A 14,625-nucleotide genomic window follows, 5' to 3' on the forward strand; every position below is an offset into this window, starting at 1 on the left:
ATCGAAATTAGGGTTAGGGTTTTGGAAACCCTAGCCTCCTCCCCTTAAATTTCGAAATATGCTAGCTTTTTTTAGGGTTTCCTTGTTTTGGATAATAGTTGCCTTATTGGATAATTGAGATAAATAAGGAAATTATCTTATCCCCATATTTTCGAAATCTAGAAGAGATATGGATTAGGATTAAATTAATTGTTTAATTTAATTAGATAATCCTTACAAGATTTAATAAATTAATTAAAAGTTAATTAATAGATAAATATTAAATCTAGTTATTTGGTTTATTTAAATTTAAATTAATAGTTTAAATTTCGAAATTTATATAAACCTTAAAGTTTTAAAAAGTTTAAAACACACCTTATATATGTATTATAATTAAAAGTTAAATATTATATATGTATAAGAATATGGTCAGTCAAATCGCTAGTATGCCTCATTCATGAAGCTAGTCTATAAGGGGGGTATCAGGAAACTGTCTATAAAATGGTAGTTGAATGGGTGTCCACTCTCACCCACCGCTTCCTTGATTAGTGGAGGGTCGTTAGCAGAACGAGTTTGATAGGACAACTACTTCTCATTAAAAGTATAATGTTATTAAAGAAAGTATTAGAACATTATTTTTCAAAATCCCAACTCTAGTTACTTTAGGAAAAATGTGAAAAGTATGCTAATCCATGAAATTGCACATTATGCTTTATTAGTCGTTAGAGGAGCGTGTGTGGTTAACCAGCACACTAAAAGGTACTGATAAAGAGTAGTAATGGGTATCTCATAATTGTCATTTTGATGGAGCGTGTGTGGTTTACCAGCACATCAATAGTTAATGATAAAGACAATGAGGTTACCAAGCACATTTGCATGGTTATTCACATCTTGTTTGTGATCCTCGGCATCCCAGTCACAAATAGAAGAGCATAATCTGAAATTTTAACATGTCATTGAATAGTTTCAATGTATCTCAAAAGAATTAGGAATTTCACTTCGTTTATCTCGTCTAATGGTGGAATTGGTGAATCGTCATTCACCTACCTTTATGAAATTTACACTTGGATCTCGGCATCCCATTTCTAAGTTGTGAATCTTCATAGTTGGATCCTAACCTTGATATTATATCTTTGGGTTATTATATTGAGGTATCTTGAAATCTAACTAAAACTTTCTTTCTTTTCAGATGTCTACTCCTGGAAACACTTCTGCTTCATCCTCCTCCAACCACAACTTCTCTTTGCTCAACATTTGCTCCAAATTCGTTATGGATGGCTCTAACTATAACGATTGGATGCGAAACATCAAGATGACGCTTCGATTTGAGGACAAAGAATATGTCCTTGAAAAGGAGCTCAAAGAACTTGATGAGTCAAAAGCTACTCCTGAAGAATATGCTGCCTACAAGAAACATTACGATGATGCTACCAAAGTGGCATGTATCATGGTGGCAACCATGTCCCCAGAACTGCAGAGGTATTATGAGGACTACTGTCCTTTTGAGATGAACAAGGACCTTATGGAAAAGTACCATAAGCGAGCTCGTCAAGAAAAGTTTGAAGTAGTCAAGTCACTCATGTCTTGCAAGATGAAAGAAGGGGAGTCGGTTGTGTCTCATGTGCAAAGAATGCAACGCTACATAGAGCGTTTGGTCAAGCTCAACATTCACTTTGATGAGGAATTGGCCATTGATATGGTCTTGAACTCACTACCTGATTGTTATGGTCAGTTTATTCTAACTTACCATTTGAACAACACTGAGCAGACTCTGGCCTAATTGCACAACTTGTTGCAGACAGCTGAAGCAGGGATGAAGGGTAAAATTATAGCCTCCACACCTGCAAGTGCCCCTGTCTTGGCTATTGGACAGGGAAAGGGGAAAAAGAGGAAAGGTCCTCCTAAGCAAAACTGGAAGAGCAAGGCTCAAGCTGGGTCATCTAGTAATGGCCCAAAGGCTAAGCCCAATGCTACCACTCCCCATGTTTCTGATCCAAAAGAGGCCGTTTGCTTTTATTGCAATCAAAAGGGGCATTGGAAGAGATCTTGCCCACAATATCTGCAAGATATCAAAGATGGCAAAGTAAAGCCATCTTCGGCAGGTATTTACACTATTTCTTCTAATAACTCATTATCTTCTCGTTCATGGGTCCTTGATACAGGATGTGGTTTTCACATCTGTTCTGATTTGTAGGGGCTAAAGGAAAGTGAGGAGATAGAGCGAGGAAGGATAAACTTGATCATGGGAAACAGAAAGTCTTCACCAGTAACCAAGATCGGAGTTTATCAACTTTTGCTTAGTAATGATGTTAGATTAGATTTATTAAATTGTTGCTATTCGTCTGAGATGACGAGAAACATTATTTCATTTCATGCATTGTTCAGACAAGGTTTTAAATATTCTTTTAATGATTTGAATGGTTCAATTTCTGTTTATAAGAATGGTGTTTTTGTGTTTGAAGCTTTGCCTTGTGATGGTGTGTATGAAACAGTGACTTGTATTGATAGCTTAGGAAATAGTGTATTTAATATTGACTTGTCTAATAGTGTAGACAAGGCATGCTTGTGGCATTGTCGTCTTGGACACATTAACAAGAAACACATAGCCCAACTCCAAAAGGATGGAGTGTTGGAATCATTTGACCTAAAATCAGATGATATGTGTGAATCTTGTCTTTTGGGAAAGATGACAAAATCACCATTCACAGGGTCTTGTGAAAGAGGTGAAGGTCTGTTGGATCTCATACACACAGATGTGTGTGGGCCCTTCAGATCAACTACAAGGGGATGCTAATCGATTCTATGTGACTTTCACTGACGATTATAGCAGATATGGTTATATCTACTTAATCAAACATAAGTCAGAAACCTTTGAAAAGTTCAAAGAGTTTGAGCATGAGGTCGAAAATCAATTGGGCAGGAAGATAAAGATACTTAGATCCGATAGAGGCGGGGAGTATCTTAGTATCGAGTTCAACGACTATCTGAAAGAATGTGGGATAGTCTCACAATTAACTCCTCCTAGGACACCACAGTTAAATGGTGTAGCTGAGAGGCGTAATCGAACCTTGTTAGACATGGTTCGTTCTATGATGAGTCGTGCTTCGCTTCCTATTCACTTCTAGGGGTATGCCTTAGAGACAGTCGCCCACATCCTCAATCTTGTCCCTACAAAGAAGGTTGCCAAAACACCTCACGAAATGTGGACGGGGAAAGTTCCCTCGTTAGCACATATTAAAGTCTGGGGTTGTGAAGCTTTCGTAAGACGAGAGACTCACGACAAGCTAGCAGCTAGAAGTGAGAAATATGTTTTCATTGGTTACCCAAAGCAGTCTTTTGGATATTTGTTCTACAGACCTAGTGAAAACGTGGTCTTTGTAGCACGAAGAGGAGTCTTTCTAGAAAGAGAGCTCATATTCAAAGAGGATAGTGGGAGCACCATTGAACTTGAAGAAATTCAAGAGTTAGCCAATGAAGGAACCTTAGATGACACTAACACTCAACCAGAGGAAACAGTTCCTGTTGAACCAGTTGATAACTCATTACCTCTTCGAAGGTCCACTAGGGTGAGTGTGCCACCTGAGTTGTATGGTTTTCATATTACTTCAGAAGGTGACACATTCATAAGTGATAGGACACTGGTAAATTTAGATGAACCAGTCACTTATAAGGAAGCAATGACAGGCCCAGAGGCTTCCAAGTGGAAAGAGGCAATGGACAGCGAGATTAAGTCCATGTATGACAACCAAGTTTGGAATTTGGTTGATAGTGCACCAGGTCGTAAGACAGTTGGGTGCAAATGGATCTTCAAGAAGAAGACAGACATGGATGGAAATGTGCAGACATTCAAGGCTCGACTGGTTGCAAAAGGTTTCACTCAAACCCCAGGGGTTGACTATGATGAGACCTTCTCGCCAGTAGCTAAGATTAAATCTATTAGGATATTGCTCGCCATAGCTGCCTTTCATGACTATGAAATCTGGCAGATGGATGTCAAGACTGCTTTCCTTAACGAGAAGTTGGCTGAGGATGTTTACATGAATCAGCCAGAGGGTTTTGTTGATGCAAAGTTTCCCAATAGAGTGTGCAAGCTTGAGAAATCCATTTATGGATTGAAACAAGCATCTCGCAGCTGGAATCTTTGCTTCCATGAGAAAGTCAAAGAGTTTGGTTTTTCTAGAAGTGAAGATGAGTTTTGTGTATATATCAAGGCTAGTGGGAGTATAGTAACTTTTCTGGTGTTATATGTCGATGACATATTACTCATTGGTAACGACGTTCCAACCTTGAGAGATGTTAAGTCTTGGCTTGGAAAGTGTTTTGCCATGAAAGACCTTGGAGAAGCTGCCTATATTCTTGGGATTAGAATATTGAGAGATAGAAAGAAGAGACTAATTGGACTTAGTCAGAACACATACTTGGATAAGGTACTAAAGAGGTTTAGTATGGAAAATTCCAAGAAGGGAGAGCTACCTATCCAGAGCAATACCAAATTGAGTAAGACTCAATGCCCGAGTACAGATGTTGAAATAGATGACATGAGTCGTGTACCTTATGCTTCCGCTGTCGGATCGATCATGTACGCTATGACATGTACTCGCCCTGATGTGACATTTGCTTTGAGCATGGTCAGTCGCTATCAGGGAAACCCGGGTAGAGCTCATTGGATAGCCGTTAAGAATATACTCAAGTATTTGCGAAGGACAAAGGACTGGGTCCTTGTGCTTGGTGGCAATGATACTTTGAGAGTAGATGGTTACAGTGATGCCAGCTTTCAAACAGATAGAGATAACTTCCGTTCTCAATCAGGCTGTGTATTTTTACTGAATGGAGGAGCAGTTACTTGGAAAAGTTCCAAGCAAGATACGGTGGCTGATTCTACTTGTGAATCAGAGTACATAGCAGCGAGTAAAGCGTCGAAAGAAGCAGCTTGGTTGAGGAACTTCATCGGAGATCTCGGAGTTGTTCCAACCATCCAGGAGCCTATGGAACTGTTCTGCGATAATGAAGGAGCGGTTGCCTTGACAAAGGAACCAAGAGATCATGGTAAAACCAGACATATCGACAGAAAGTACCATTTTATCAGACATAGAGTAGAAGAAGGCCATCTTGTAGTAAAGAGGGTGTCATCTGAAGATAACCTAGCAGACCCCCTCACAAAGGGTCTGAGTAGGGCTAAGCATATTCAGCATGCTCGGAGCATAGGACTGAAAGATGATATTAGTTTTAGTAGTTAGATTAGTTTTGTTCTGAAACTTGTAACAAAGTAAATGTAATTGACTTTTGGTGATTAAATAATAAAGTATTATTTATAAGTTTAGTTACTACCTTTTGTCGATTGGTTATTATTGTGTTTCATATTTTGCATGTTTTACTTCCCGAATAATAAGATTATTCAAACTCCACAGTCGCTCGTACTTTTGGAAGTAAGTAGTGAATTAAGACTGTCATGAACTGGATTGTAGATTGTCTAAGGATAGACATGGCAATAGAATTGCTGCAATGTTCATGAGTACTCAGAAATTGAGATTTGAGTATTGGATAAACCCTCGCTCAGAGTATCACTTCATGGAATTCATCACGAGTAATACTGAGACGATAATATCTTATAATCTTGAAGCGGAGAAATATGAGTTGTAATTTACAAGTCGGTCATGCATTGGTGATACGAAAACGCATCAGTAAATTGGTGTTATAAAACGTATTGTCATGTATAATTTGATAAGTAAAAGATACAAGCATATGAGTCAACGTTTATTCGTTCCTTTTGCCCTAACCGGAAAAGCGATATTTGTGGGCCCCTCGATGATTTGGTGTTGACTTATGTGCTGGGCCCAGCCAGGACTAAATTGATGTGTTCAATTAGAAGTCCTACATCATCACAAATCAGAAATCGGGAAACATAGATTCTGGACAAAGAGATTGATTTCATTCCATGTCTTATGTCTGGGGATATCTTACAGAACGAAGGATTATATGATCACTTATCTTGGGACATGTAACTGACTGGGTCAGAGTTCGGCAGCAGCTTTTGGAAGCTACAATTTGCTGGTCAAATTTAGAAGGTATACTAGCAATTATAGTTACAGACTTATCCAAGTGGGAGACTGTTGGATTAGGTGTCTAAGCCCATAACTATAATTGGTATGTACTTGAATTGATAGCATCACAGTCCTTTTGGGTTGCCCTCAACCTAGCAACTGAACAAGGAAATTATGAAAGGAGAGATATTAATTTATAAGATTAATAAATTAATATAAATGGTTTATTAATATGTTAAAAGATTAATATATTAATTAGAAATCATTATGTTTAATTAATAGTTAGCCAGAAATTAATCAGAATTAATTTTGGGGTTAAAAGTATTAATTATAAAGTGCAGGGACTAGTTTGCAATTATCAGATAGTTGAGTGGAAGGCTCCAGAACCTCCTTGGAAGGAGGTGGACGAAATCTATAGGGGAAACCCTAAGGATTTCGTCCAAGGGGGCTTTGGATAAGGCCCTTGGGTTTGCTTAGACCCTAAGCAAAGGAGCATTAGGGTTTTCCCTAAACCCTAGATCCCTCAGCTATATAAGGAGCCTCCCAGCTCTCAAAATCGGTCACTCCTTCTTTGAAGAAACCCTAGGGCCGAAATTGCATACTCTCTCTACCCTATCTCCTTCTAGTTTCCTTCTTGCTAGTACTTGGGTGTGATTCCATTAGAGGCATTACATTTGTGGTGCTAAGCTTCCAAGAAGATCAAGATCAAGATCAAGAGGATTATCAATTGTTTGCTATAACAATTGAAAGGTATGTAACTCTTAAACCCTAGTTAGTTATTTTCGAAAATAGCCTTTCTCCTCTAGGGTTCTTGTTTTTGCAATTCAAAGTTGTATGTTCAATAGTTAAAACATAGATCCAAAGTAGGTTGCATGTGAACTTAGGAATTGTTTTCTGGTTTATTTGTTTTACCTAAAACCCATCACATGCAACGATATCCTTTGTAACATGTATCATAGCCAAGAAAAACACACATAATACTTCTTGGTGCAAGTTTATGATCAGAATAATCTCTCAAATAAGGATAGACTCGACACACAGAAGCCCGTAAATTATTATAGTTTGGTAGGACGCCATGAAGAAGCTTAAAGGGAGATTTGTTGTTGAGGACCCTTGATGGTAATCAATTGATAACATAGGTTGCGGAAGAAAAGGCCTCAACCCAAAAGGATGCAGGAATATGAGCACCAAATAACATAGCAAGGCCAGTTTTAGTAACATGTCGGTGCTTTCGTTCATCTCTACCGTTTTGCTGAGGTGTGTAAAGACAAGAAATTTGATGATGAGTACCATTCTCATTAAATAAGGCTTGAACTTGATGACTGATAAATACACCACCACCATCGCTTTGAAATATTTTGAGTTTGGTGGAAAATTGAGTTTGGACGAATGCCAAAAAGGATTTGAGAACTTGCGAAAAACCACTTTTAACTTTAAGAGGATAAAACCAAGTAAAACGTGAGAAGTCATTAATAAATATGACATAGTATCGATAACCATCATTTATTAAAACTGGTGTCGGTCCCCATAAATCACAATGAACCATATCTAAAACGTGTGAAGCTCGTTTTGCATTCAACACAAAAGGTAACCGATGTTATTTAGAAATTTGACAAGAATAACAAACACCCGGTTTAGGTAAAATAGAAGTGACTGATAAACATCCAGTCTATTATTCAAAACAGAAATAGTATCTTAATTTGCATGACCTAGTCTAATATGCCATAATTCAAAAGATGTCCGTAGCTTGGAGGTGGTAGTCAAAAGTGCTTGAAACGTTGGGTTGAGAATGTAAAGCCCATGCTCATGTCTTCCTTGGCCCAGTACTTTCTTTGTCATTCGATCCTGAAGATGGAAAAAGTTACGAGAGAACAAAACATCAATTGGGTAATCATTTGTTAGTTGACTCATAAAAAGCAGTTTATTGGAAAGATGTGGAACCACAAGAATATTTTCAAAGGAATATTAGGAGAAATGTGAGTAGTTCCAATATGAGAAACAGGGATAACATTACCATTACCGAAAAAAACCCTGTCATGGCCTGTATATGGTTGTGCATGATCTAGATGAGATGTTAAGGCAGTCATATGAGTCGTTGCTCCAAAGTCAACATACAAATCGGGAGATTGATCAGAAATATTGCAGGTGGATTTGAAGGCCCGGGCAAGATTAGCATTGATGTGAGAGGAAGCCTGTTGTTGAAAGGTGGCATGTTTGGGACAGGCGGATGCATAATGGCCTTCGGTTCTGCATAACTAGCAGTGGGGAGAACGGTGACCACGTCCTCGTCCACTGGAGAAACATCGACCACGACCTCTAGAACCAGATCCACGTCCTTTAGAGGACTGGTGTTGAACATTAAAGGCAGCGATAGGTGGGGCACATCTATAAAGAAAAAACTAGGAGAGCTCATGTCCTTCAGCCATAGAAACAAGATCGATGAAGGAGGGCGGCGGGTAAACAACCCGTTGTACAGTGGATAATGTTTCAAAAGCGGGACCGAGACCACATAGAAACCAGTGAGTTTTGTCCATAGGATCAACGGGATAGCCAATTTCTTGTAGATGATCACAGAGAGATTTAAATTTCTTGGCATAATCAGATACAAATAAGTTACCTTTCTTCAACTGACACAAAGAATCACGCAAATTCTGGGTACGTTCAGTGGAGTGATGGTTGTATGCTCGTTCGAGAGTTGTCCAAAGGTCTCCAGAGGTCTGAACTCCGATGAATTCGGCCATGGCTTCCTCCGTTAAGGAGGATTGGAAAAGAAGCATGACAGTTTGGTCTTTTTCAAGCTAGGAGATATAAGCTGGGTTAGAAGACTCCTTTCCTTCGACAGTGAGGGTTTGAGAGGGGGGAGAAGAATAATCGTCGATGTAAGATAGAAGTTTTTGACGAGAAAGGAGTGGATAAACTTGATTCTTCCATAAGAGATAATTCGAAGATGATAATTTGATTATGAGCATATGGATAAGAGTGGTCATAGAGAGTCCTGTTTCAGCAGCCATGGAGATCGACATCAGGGGAAGAGAAAGAAGAAGAAGAAGGGAGGCGTGGGTAGGGTTGAGAAAAAATTGGTTATGTTAGGTTGATACCATATGATAGGTAAAAACCAATTCTTATTAATCTTTGACAAAGAATGACAATGGTATAAATACAATTACAATGAATGAACAAAAGGAAATAAAATCAATCTTAACAAAAGGAAATAAAATCAATCTTAAATTAGGAAATGATATTATCCCTTTTCTTCAATAGATTGCACGGACATACTCTTAATTCATTGAGCAAATACTTCACCCACATTGCTTTAGTTGTACCATTAGCTAAAGCTTTACATTTTGCCTTTGTGCTTGATCGGGACACAGTGGGCTACTTGTGTGAACTCCATGAAATCATATTTGGACCCAGAAACACTATAAATTCTCCTGTAGAACTACAAATATCCATACATCCTGCCCAATCAACATTTGTAAACACACTAAAAATTTAGAGTTGGATTTTCGAGTGTGAAGCCATGTAGTTATCGTACCCTTTATTTATCTTAAGATGCGCTTAACCACCCATAATGAATATCGATGGGTTTTGAAATACATTGAAATTCCTTCCTAACAACAAAGTAAAAATATGGCCATGTTAACATAAGATATCACAGATCGCCAACCATGCTTCTATTATGAAAGCGTCATCATCATTAAAAGCTTTCCCATAATCTCGAGCAAGCTTGTCTCTAACAAACATGGGGTTGAAATGCTCTTACATTTCTCCATGTGAGCACGACAAAGGAGATCATATGCATATTTATCTTGCAGGAAGGTGATTCCCCATGAATTGTAGATGACTTCAATCCCCAAGAAGTAATTTAGTCGTCCAAGATCCTTGATCAGAAAGAAGGAAGACAAGTTATGTACCAACTGATCAACATCATCTATATAAATAAGCATGTTGATAGTAATGTCCCCATGATGAAATAAAAAGAGAGATGTGTCAGCATTGTAAGAATGAAATTAAAACCAAGTTGATGTAGGAAAACTAGGTACGAGGGTAAAATTTAAGATCATAGATCGCCTTCTGGAGTTTGCATACATAATGTAGGAAACCTAGGTACAAGGGGACTATTTAAGATCATAGATTGCTTAGAGTTTGCATACATGATGAGGTCTATGAGAATCCTTAGATCCTAGAGATTGTTGCATGTAAACCTCTTTATTTAAGAACCCACAAAGAAAGGCGTTTCTTAAAAAAAGGTAAATTTACAAAAAAAAAAAAAAAACTATTAATATTGTAAAAACAATTATCATAAAGAGTATAAAACTTGTAAAAAGGATATAAAAGAAGTTGTAAAAAGATGTAAAAATATTTATTTTTGAGGAAAGACCAAATTTTAATAAAGGAATTTTAAATTAAATGATCATCGAAGTTACAAAAACATTATCATTTAGACATCTAAGTTCAAATGGTGACAATTAAGCCATTGACATCTCATTTTTGCTACCATTTCCCCCTTATAACATTCTATTTACATTTTTCCCGCTTTTAGCATTGCAAAATCCATATCATCTGCTTACGTGGACTATCCATGTTACAGAAACCCACAACCGCTACTTTAATTATTTTTCTTTTCTTTTCGGTTTGCCTAACTCCACATCCTCTCATATCATCATCATATAACAATAATTGGATTAATAAACAAGCAAAACTACTTCCATTGAATATCAAAACTGATAAAAACACAATTTGAAGGTAAGCAAAAGATAACCAAAAGAAAACATATTGGAAACAATTTGAAGATATATCAAATATAAACCAAAAAATTCATAAATCGTAATTGCTTTCACTATGATAATGAATATTGCTTGAACTGGATCTCAAAAACTTTTACCGTTATGATGATAAATCGTTGTAGTTCAGGATGATCAAAAGAAGACAACGTCGTAGAGAGGTGACCAGGTTGATCAATCGGACTCCAATGAGGAGAATGAGGAGATAGATGGTGTTTAGAGGTAGTGATGGAGAAAGAAAGGAAACATTTTCAAGACATATGAGCTACCAACAGTTGAGGGAAAGTAAGAATTTCAAGGTGGAAGGGTTGTGACGCGGGCATATGTATGGCATACTAGATGAGGTGGTCGGTCGGTTTTCAAAATACATCACCGAAAATGAGAGTACAAGCATCATCTCTGGAGAAGAGGTGCAACTTTGAGCATCATCATCAAAGGTGAACGACAAAGGGGTTCCAAGTATTGACGCCAACGGGACACATTGTTGGATGGAACGAAGTTGTCGGCAAGATAAAGGCTAAGAAGTGCATATAAGGTTTTGTGAATAATGGCCCACCTAGGTTTAATGTTTTATTTCAATTTACTAGAAATTTTAGAAATTATAACTAGAATTTCTAGGTTTTATTAACATTGGTCCAAGTGGATGTCACAACAGCGCCACATGGATGAGGTATGTGGGCCATAATTTTCCTACATGACATAGAATTTTGTCAACATGTTGTAACCTGTCCCAATGACCATATGGTGACAATTTTGAGACTTTAAGGTTTAAATTAGTTTATTTTGATATTTAACAACCAAACGATGGAAAACCAAAACTTTAATAGTCAATTTTAACATATACAAATGAGTTCTTTAAAAAGAGTTAGGAAATATTGAATGAAAATCATAACAAAAATCAAAATTCAAAAAGAATTTCCAAAACATTTGCATCAAACTGGAAAATAAATAAAGAAAACTTGGGCCAAAATTGTGAAAATGAAAATTTAGATAAGCGGACTTGGGTCCACCAGACGTGGATTTTTGTAACCTGCAAATAAGATTTCCACCGAAGAAAAAAAGAGATCAAACACGGACCTCATATAGACAAACACATGCAACTGCCATTGTGGTGACCAAGGGTGGATCGTGGTCCACCATAACGGTAGGCGCGTGTGTTTGTTTAAAGAGTTTCGTGTTTGATTTTTTTTCCTTCGGTTTATTTGCACGTCACAAAAATCTAACAGATTACTAATAAACTACGTTGTGATTGACACTAAATTTGAAAACTTTAAAAGGCAGCATGTGCTACCATGGACCCTATATAAGATCCGTCCATGTGGTGTACACACTTTTTAACTCTAATAGGCCACATAAATTTTATATACATTAAATTAACTAACCTGGCCATTACAAATTGTTAGTCCTATAATTATCATATGGAATTATAACACTTCTACCATTTCAACTTTGGTAGTGATCTATTCCAAAAAAAAATATGCTAGTGATTATGATTATCAAACAATTTACATGAGTCACAAATAATGTTCACTCGAAATTGTTCTATGTCTATCTTTTTCTAAGGAAACTTCATATTAATTAATTTTACTGAAATTAAATGAGTATGGTATTTTAGGAAATACGAACAATCTAATCACACTTCAATAACCACAATCTATGTTAAATATTAAAAAAATAATTTATAAGTCAATTTTATATTTTAAGAAAGAGAAATTAAATATCCTCCTATTTTTGTTCCTACAAATCCTCCTACCCAATTAAATGATGACATATGTCATTTTTGTATACTAAAATATTATTAAATGAGCATTAAATGTGACACATGTCATCATTTAATTTTTTTTGAACGGAAAATACAATATAATCCTAAACTACTCTTAAATCCATCTATGTCTCCGACGAGACTTGAACCCTCAACCTCAGGGAGGGAGGGCAACACCTGATACCGCTGGGCTAGAAGCCCTTTGGTCATGTCATCATTTAATTTGGTAGGAAGATTTGTAGGAACAAAAAGTAAGAGGATATTTAATTTCTCTTTAAGAAATGACCAGTATTTTAGAAATAGATTATTTCTAACCATTTTATATCACGATCAAATATAGTTTTTCTAACAAAAAGAATTTATATTTCATACTAATATTCTGGATTCAAACGAAAAAACACTATTTTGGAATTTTAGGATCAAGTCTAGAATTCCATAAACAATTTCAGAAATTTGAAAAACTAATTTATTTTTTACTAAAATCTGAATAAATAAATAAATAAATAAAAACATAACAAATAGAAAATATATTATAGAATGACATAAAATAAAACACTGAATTGAAAAATAGTAATTCAACACTTCGAAACATACATTTCACTACTGTTGTCAAATATGTATTATGGAGAATCAACCAACATGTTACCAATCAAACAAAGAAAATTGGTTATCAATATGTTTGATTGTTGGAGGGTATAACAGTACAGTGGTGTTGGAAATTCAGATTCCTTATGAATCGTGCATGTTCACTTTTCGAACTGATATTTTTGCCCTATGCGTATGTTACAGGAAATTCAGTCTAGGATAATCCAAAATGACACTTGTGTATCTAGGCACAGAAACACAAGTCAAATCGCAGAAAGTTCTAAGCTTCCTTTAGAAAAGGAAGAGCTGAAGAGGAAGAGCTGAGAAAAAGGTTTTATGTATACGTCTTAAAGTCGTACATATACATGACAAATTAGGGTTTAATCTTTTAAATTAGTTAGAAGAATCTCGAATTTAATGACATAATTATTGGTTTCCGAAACTTACGAGATTTGTCAAGTTTACCATATGCACCCACTAGAATTCGAATATTTCATAACTAATTCAAATTTCTGAAGGTCTTACGAGATTTGTCAAGTTTAACCATTACAACAAAAAATTAGGAAAATATTGGTAATATACCATTACCAAATTGTACCAACAAAACTTATTAGTAGCCAAACAATTTGATACCAAGTATATTTGGTATTGTATTGGTAACAAAAAAATTTATATCAAATATAATTGGTACGATACACGGTATGAATAAAAATAAACATAACTACATAAAAAAAGTGTAATTATTTTTTGTATAAATAAAAAAAACATTATATATCTCTATATTATGATTATTACAAGCATAGACTATATAATTTGTGAAGCTTGAATTCTACATATTTTATATAAGAAATCAAATATGAAATATCTTTTAATTTTTGTTCTTATTAATATTCTTAGTGTCAAAATAAAAAAATAAGACTTAAATGCAAAAATGGTCCCTGTGGTATGCAATTTTTTGGGGTTTTGGTCCAAACCACGAGTTTTTTGGTTTCGTGGTCCTTTTGGACTGGTTTGTTTGTAAAAATGGTCCCTGTACTTAACTCCCGTTAAAAGGAATCCATTAACCCCCTCATGTGCCTTCCACGTGAGGGTATTTCGGTCTTTTTACTTCTAGGGACCATTTTCACATACGGAAAAATAAATCCTTCTTTATATATCATTTCTATTCCCAGCTTCTTCTCCAACGAATCTTCTTCCACAACGTTCTTAACTGTTCTTCCCCAACGACTATTTTCTTCCATTTCTCCTTCCTGACCTACAATCGAACAATGGTGGTTTGTTTTTGTGGAAAGCTCGCTTTGGTGAAAACGTCTTGGATACCACTGAATCCCGGAAGGAGGTTTTATGCTTGCCCTACTAAGGATTCTGTTTGTGGGTTTATCGGGTGGGTTGACCCGCCTATGTGTGCTAGGAGTAAAACCATCATACCTGGTCTTCTAAGAAACATAAATATGTTGGAGGAAAGATGTAATGG

The 14,625-nt window shown here is 36.2% G+C and overlaps 1 protein-coding gene across 1 annotated transcript; it reads right to left on the reverse strand.

Moving 5' to 3' along the window:
• Window positions 1-8,419: 8,419 nt before the first annotated feature.
• On the reverse strand, window positions 8,420-8,761 carry LOC145126641 (uncharacterized). The gene has a single exon (XM_079061969.1). The coding sequence runs from the start codon at window positions 8,759-8,761 to the stop codon at window positions 8,420-8,422; it is 342 nt and encodes a 113-aa protein (XP_078918095.1).
• Window positions 8,762-14,625: the final 5,864 nt, after the last annotated feature.

Source organism: Lactuca virosa, chromosome 7 (genome assembly GCF_052849685.1).
Source record: "Lactuca virosa cultivar CGN04683 chromosome 7, Lactuca_virosa_CGN04683_v6, whole genome shotgun sequence".
NCBI lineage: Eukaryota > Viridiplantae > Streptophyta > Magnoliopsida > Asterales > Asteraceae > Lactuca > Lactuca virosa.

Coding starts and splice junctions, on each gene's coding strand:
- LOC145126641 (XM_079061969.1), bottom strand. CDS start 8,761: ATGGCCGAATTCATCGGAGTTCAGACCTCTGGAGACCTTTGGACAACT.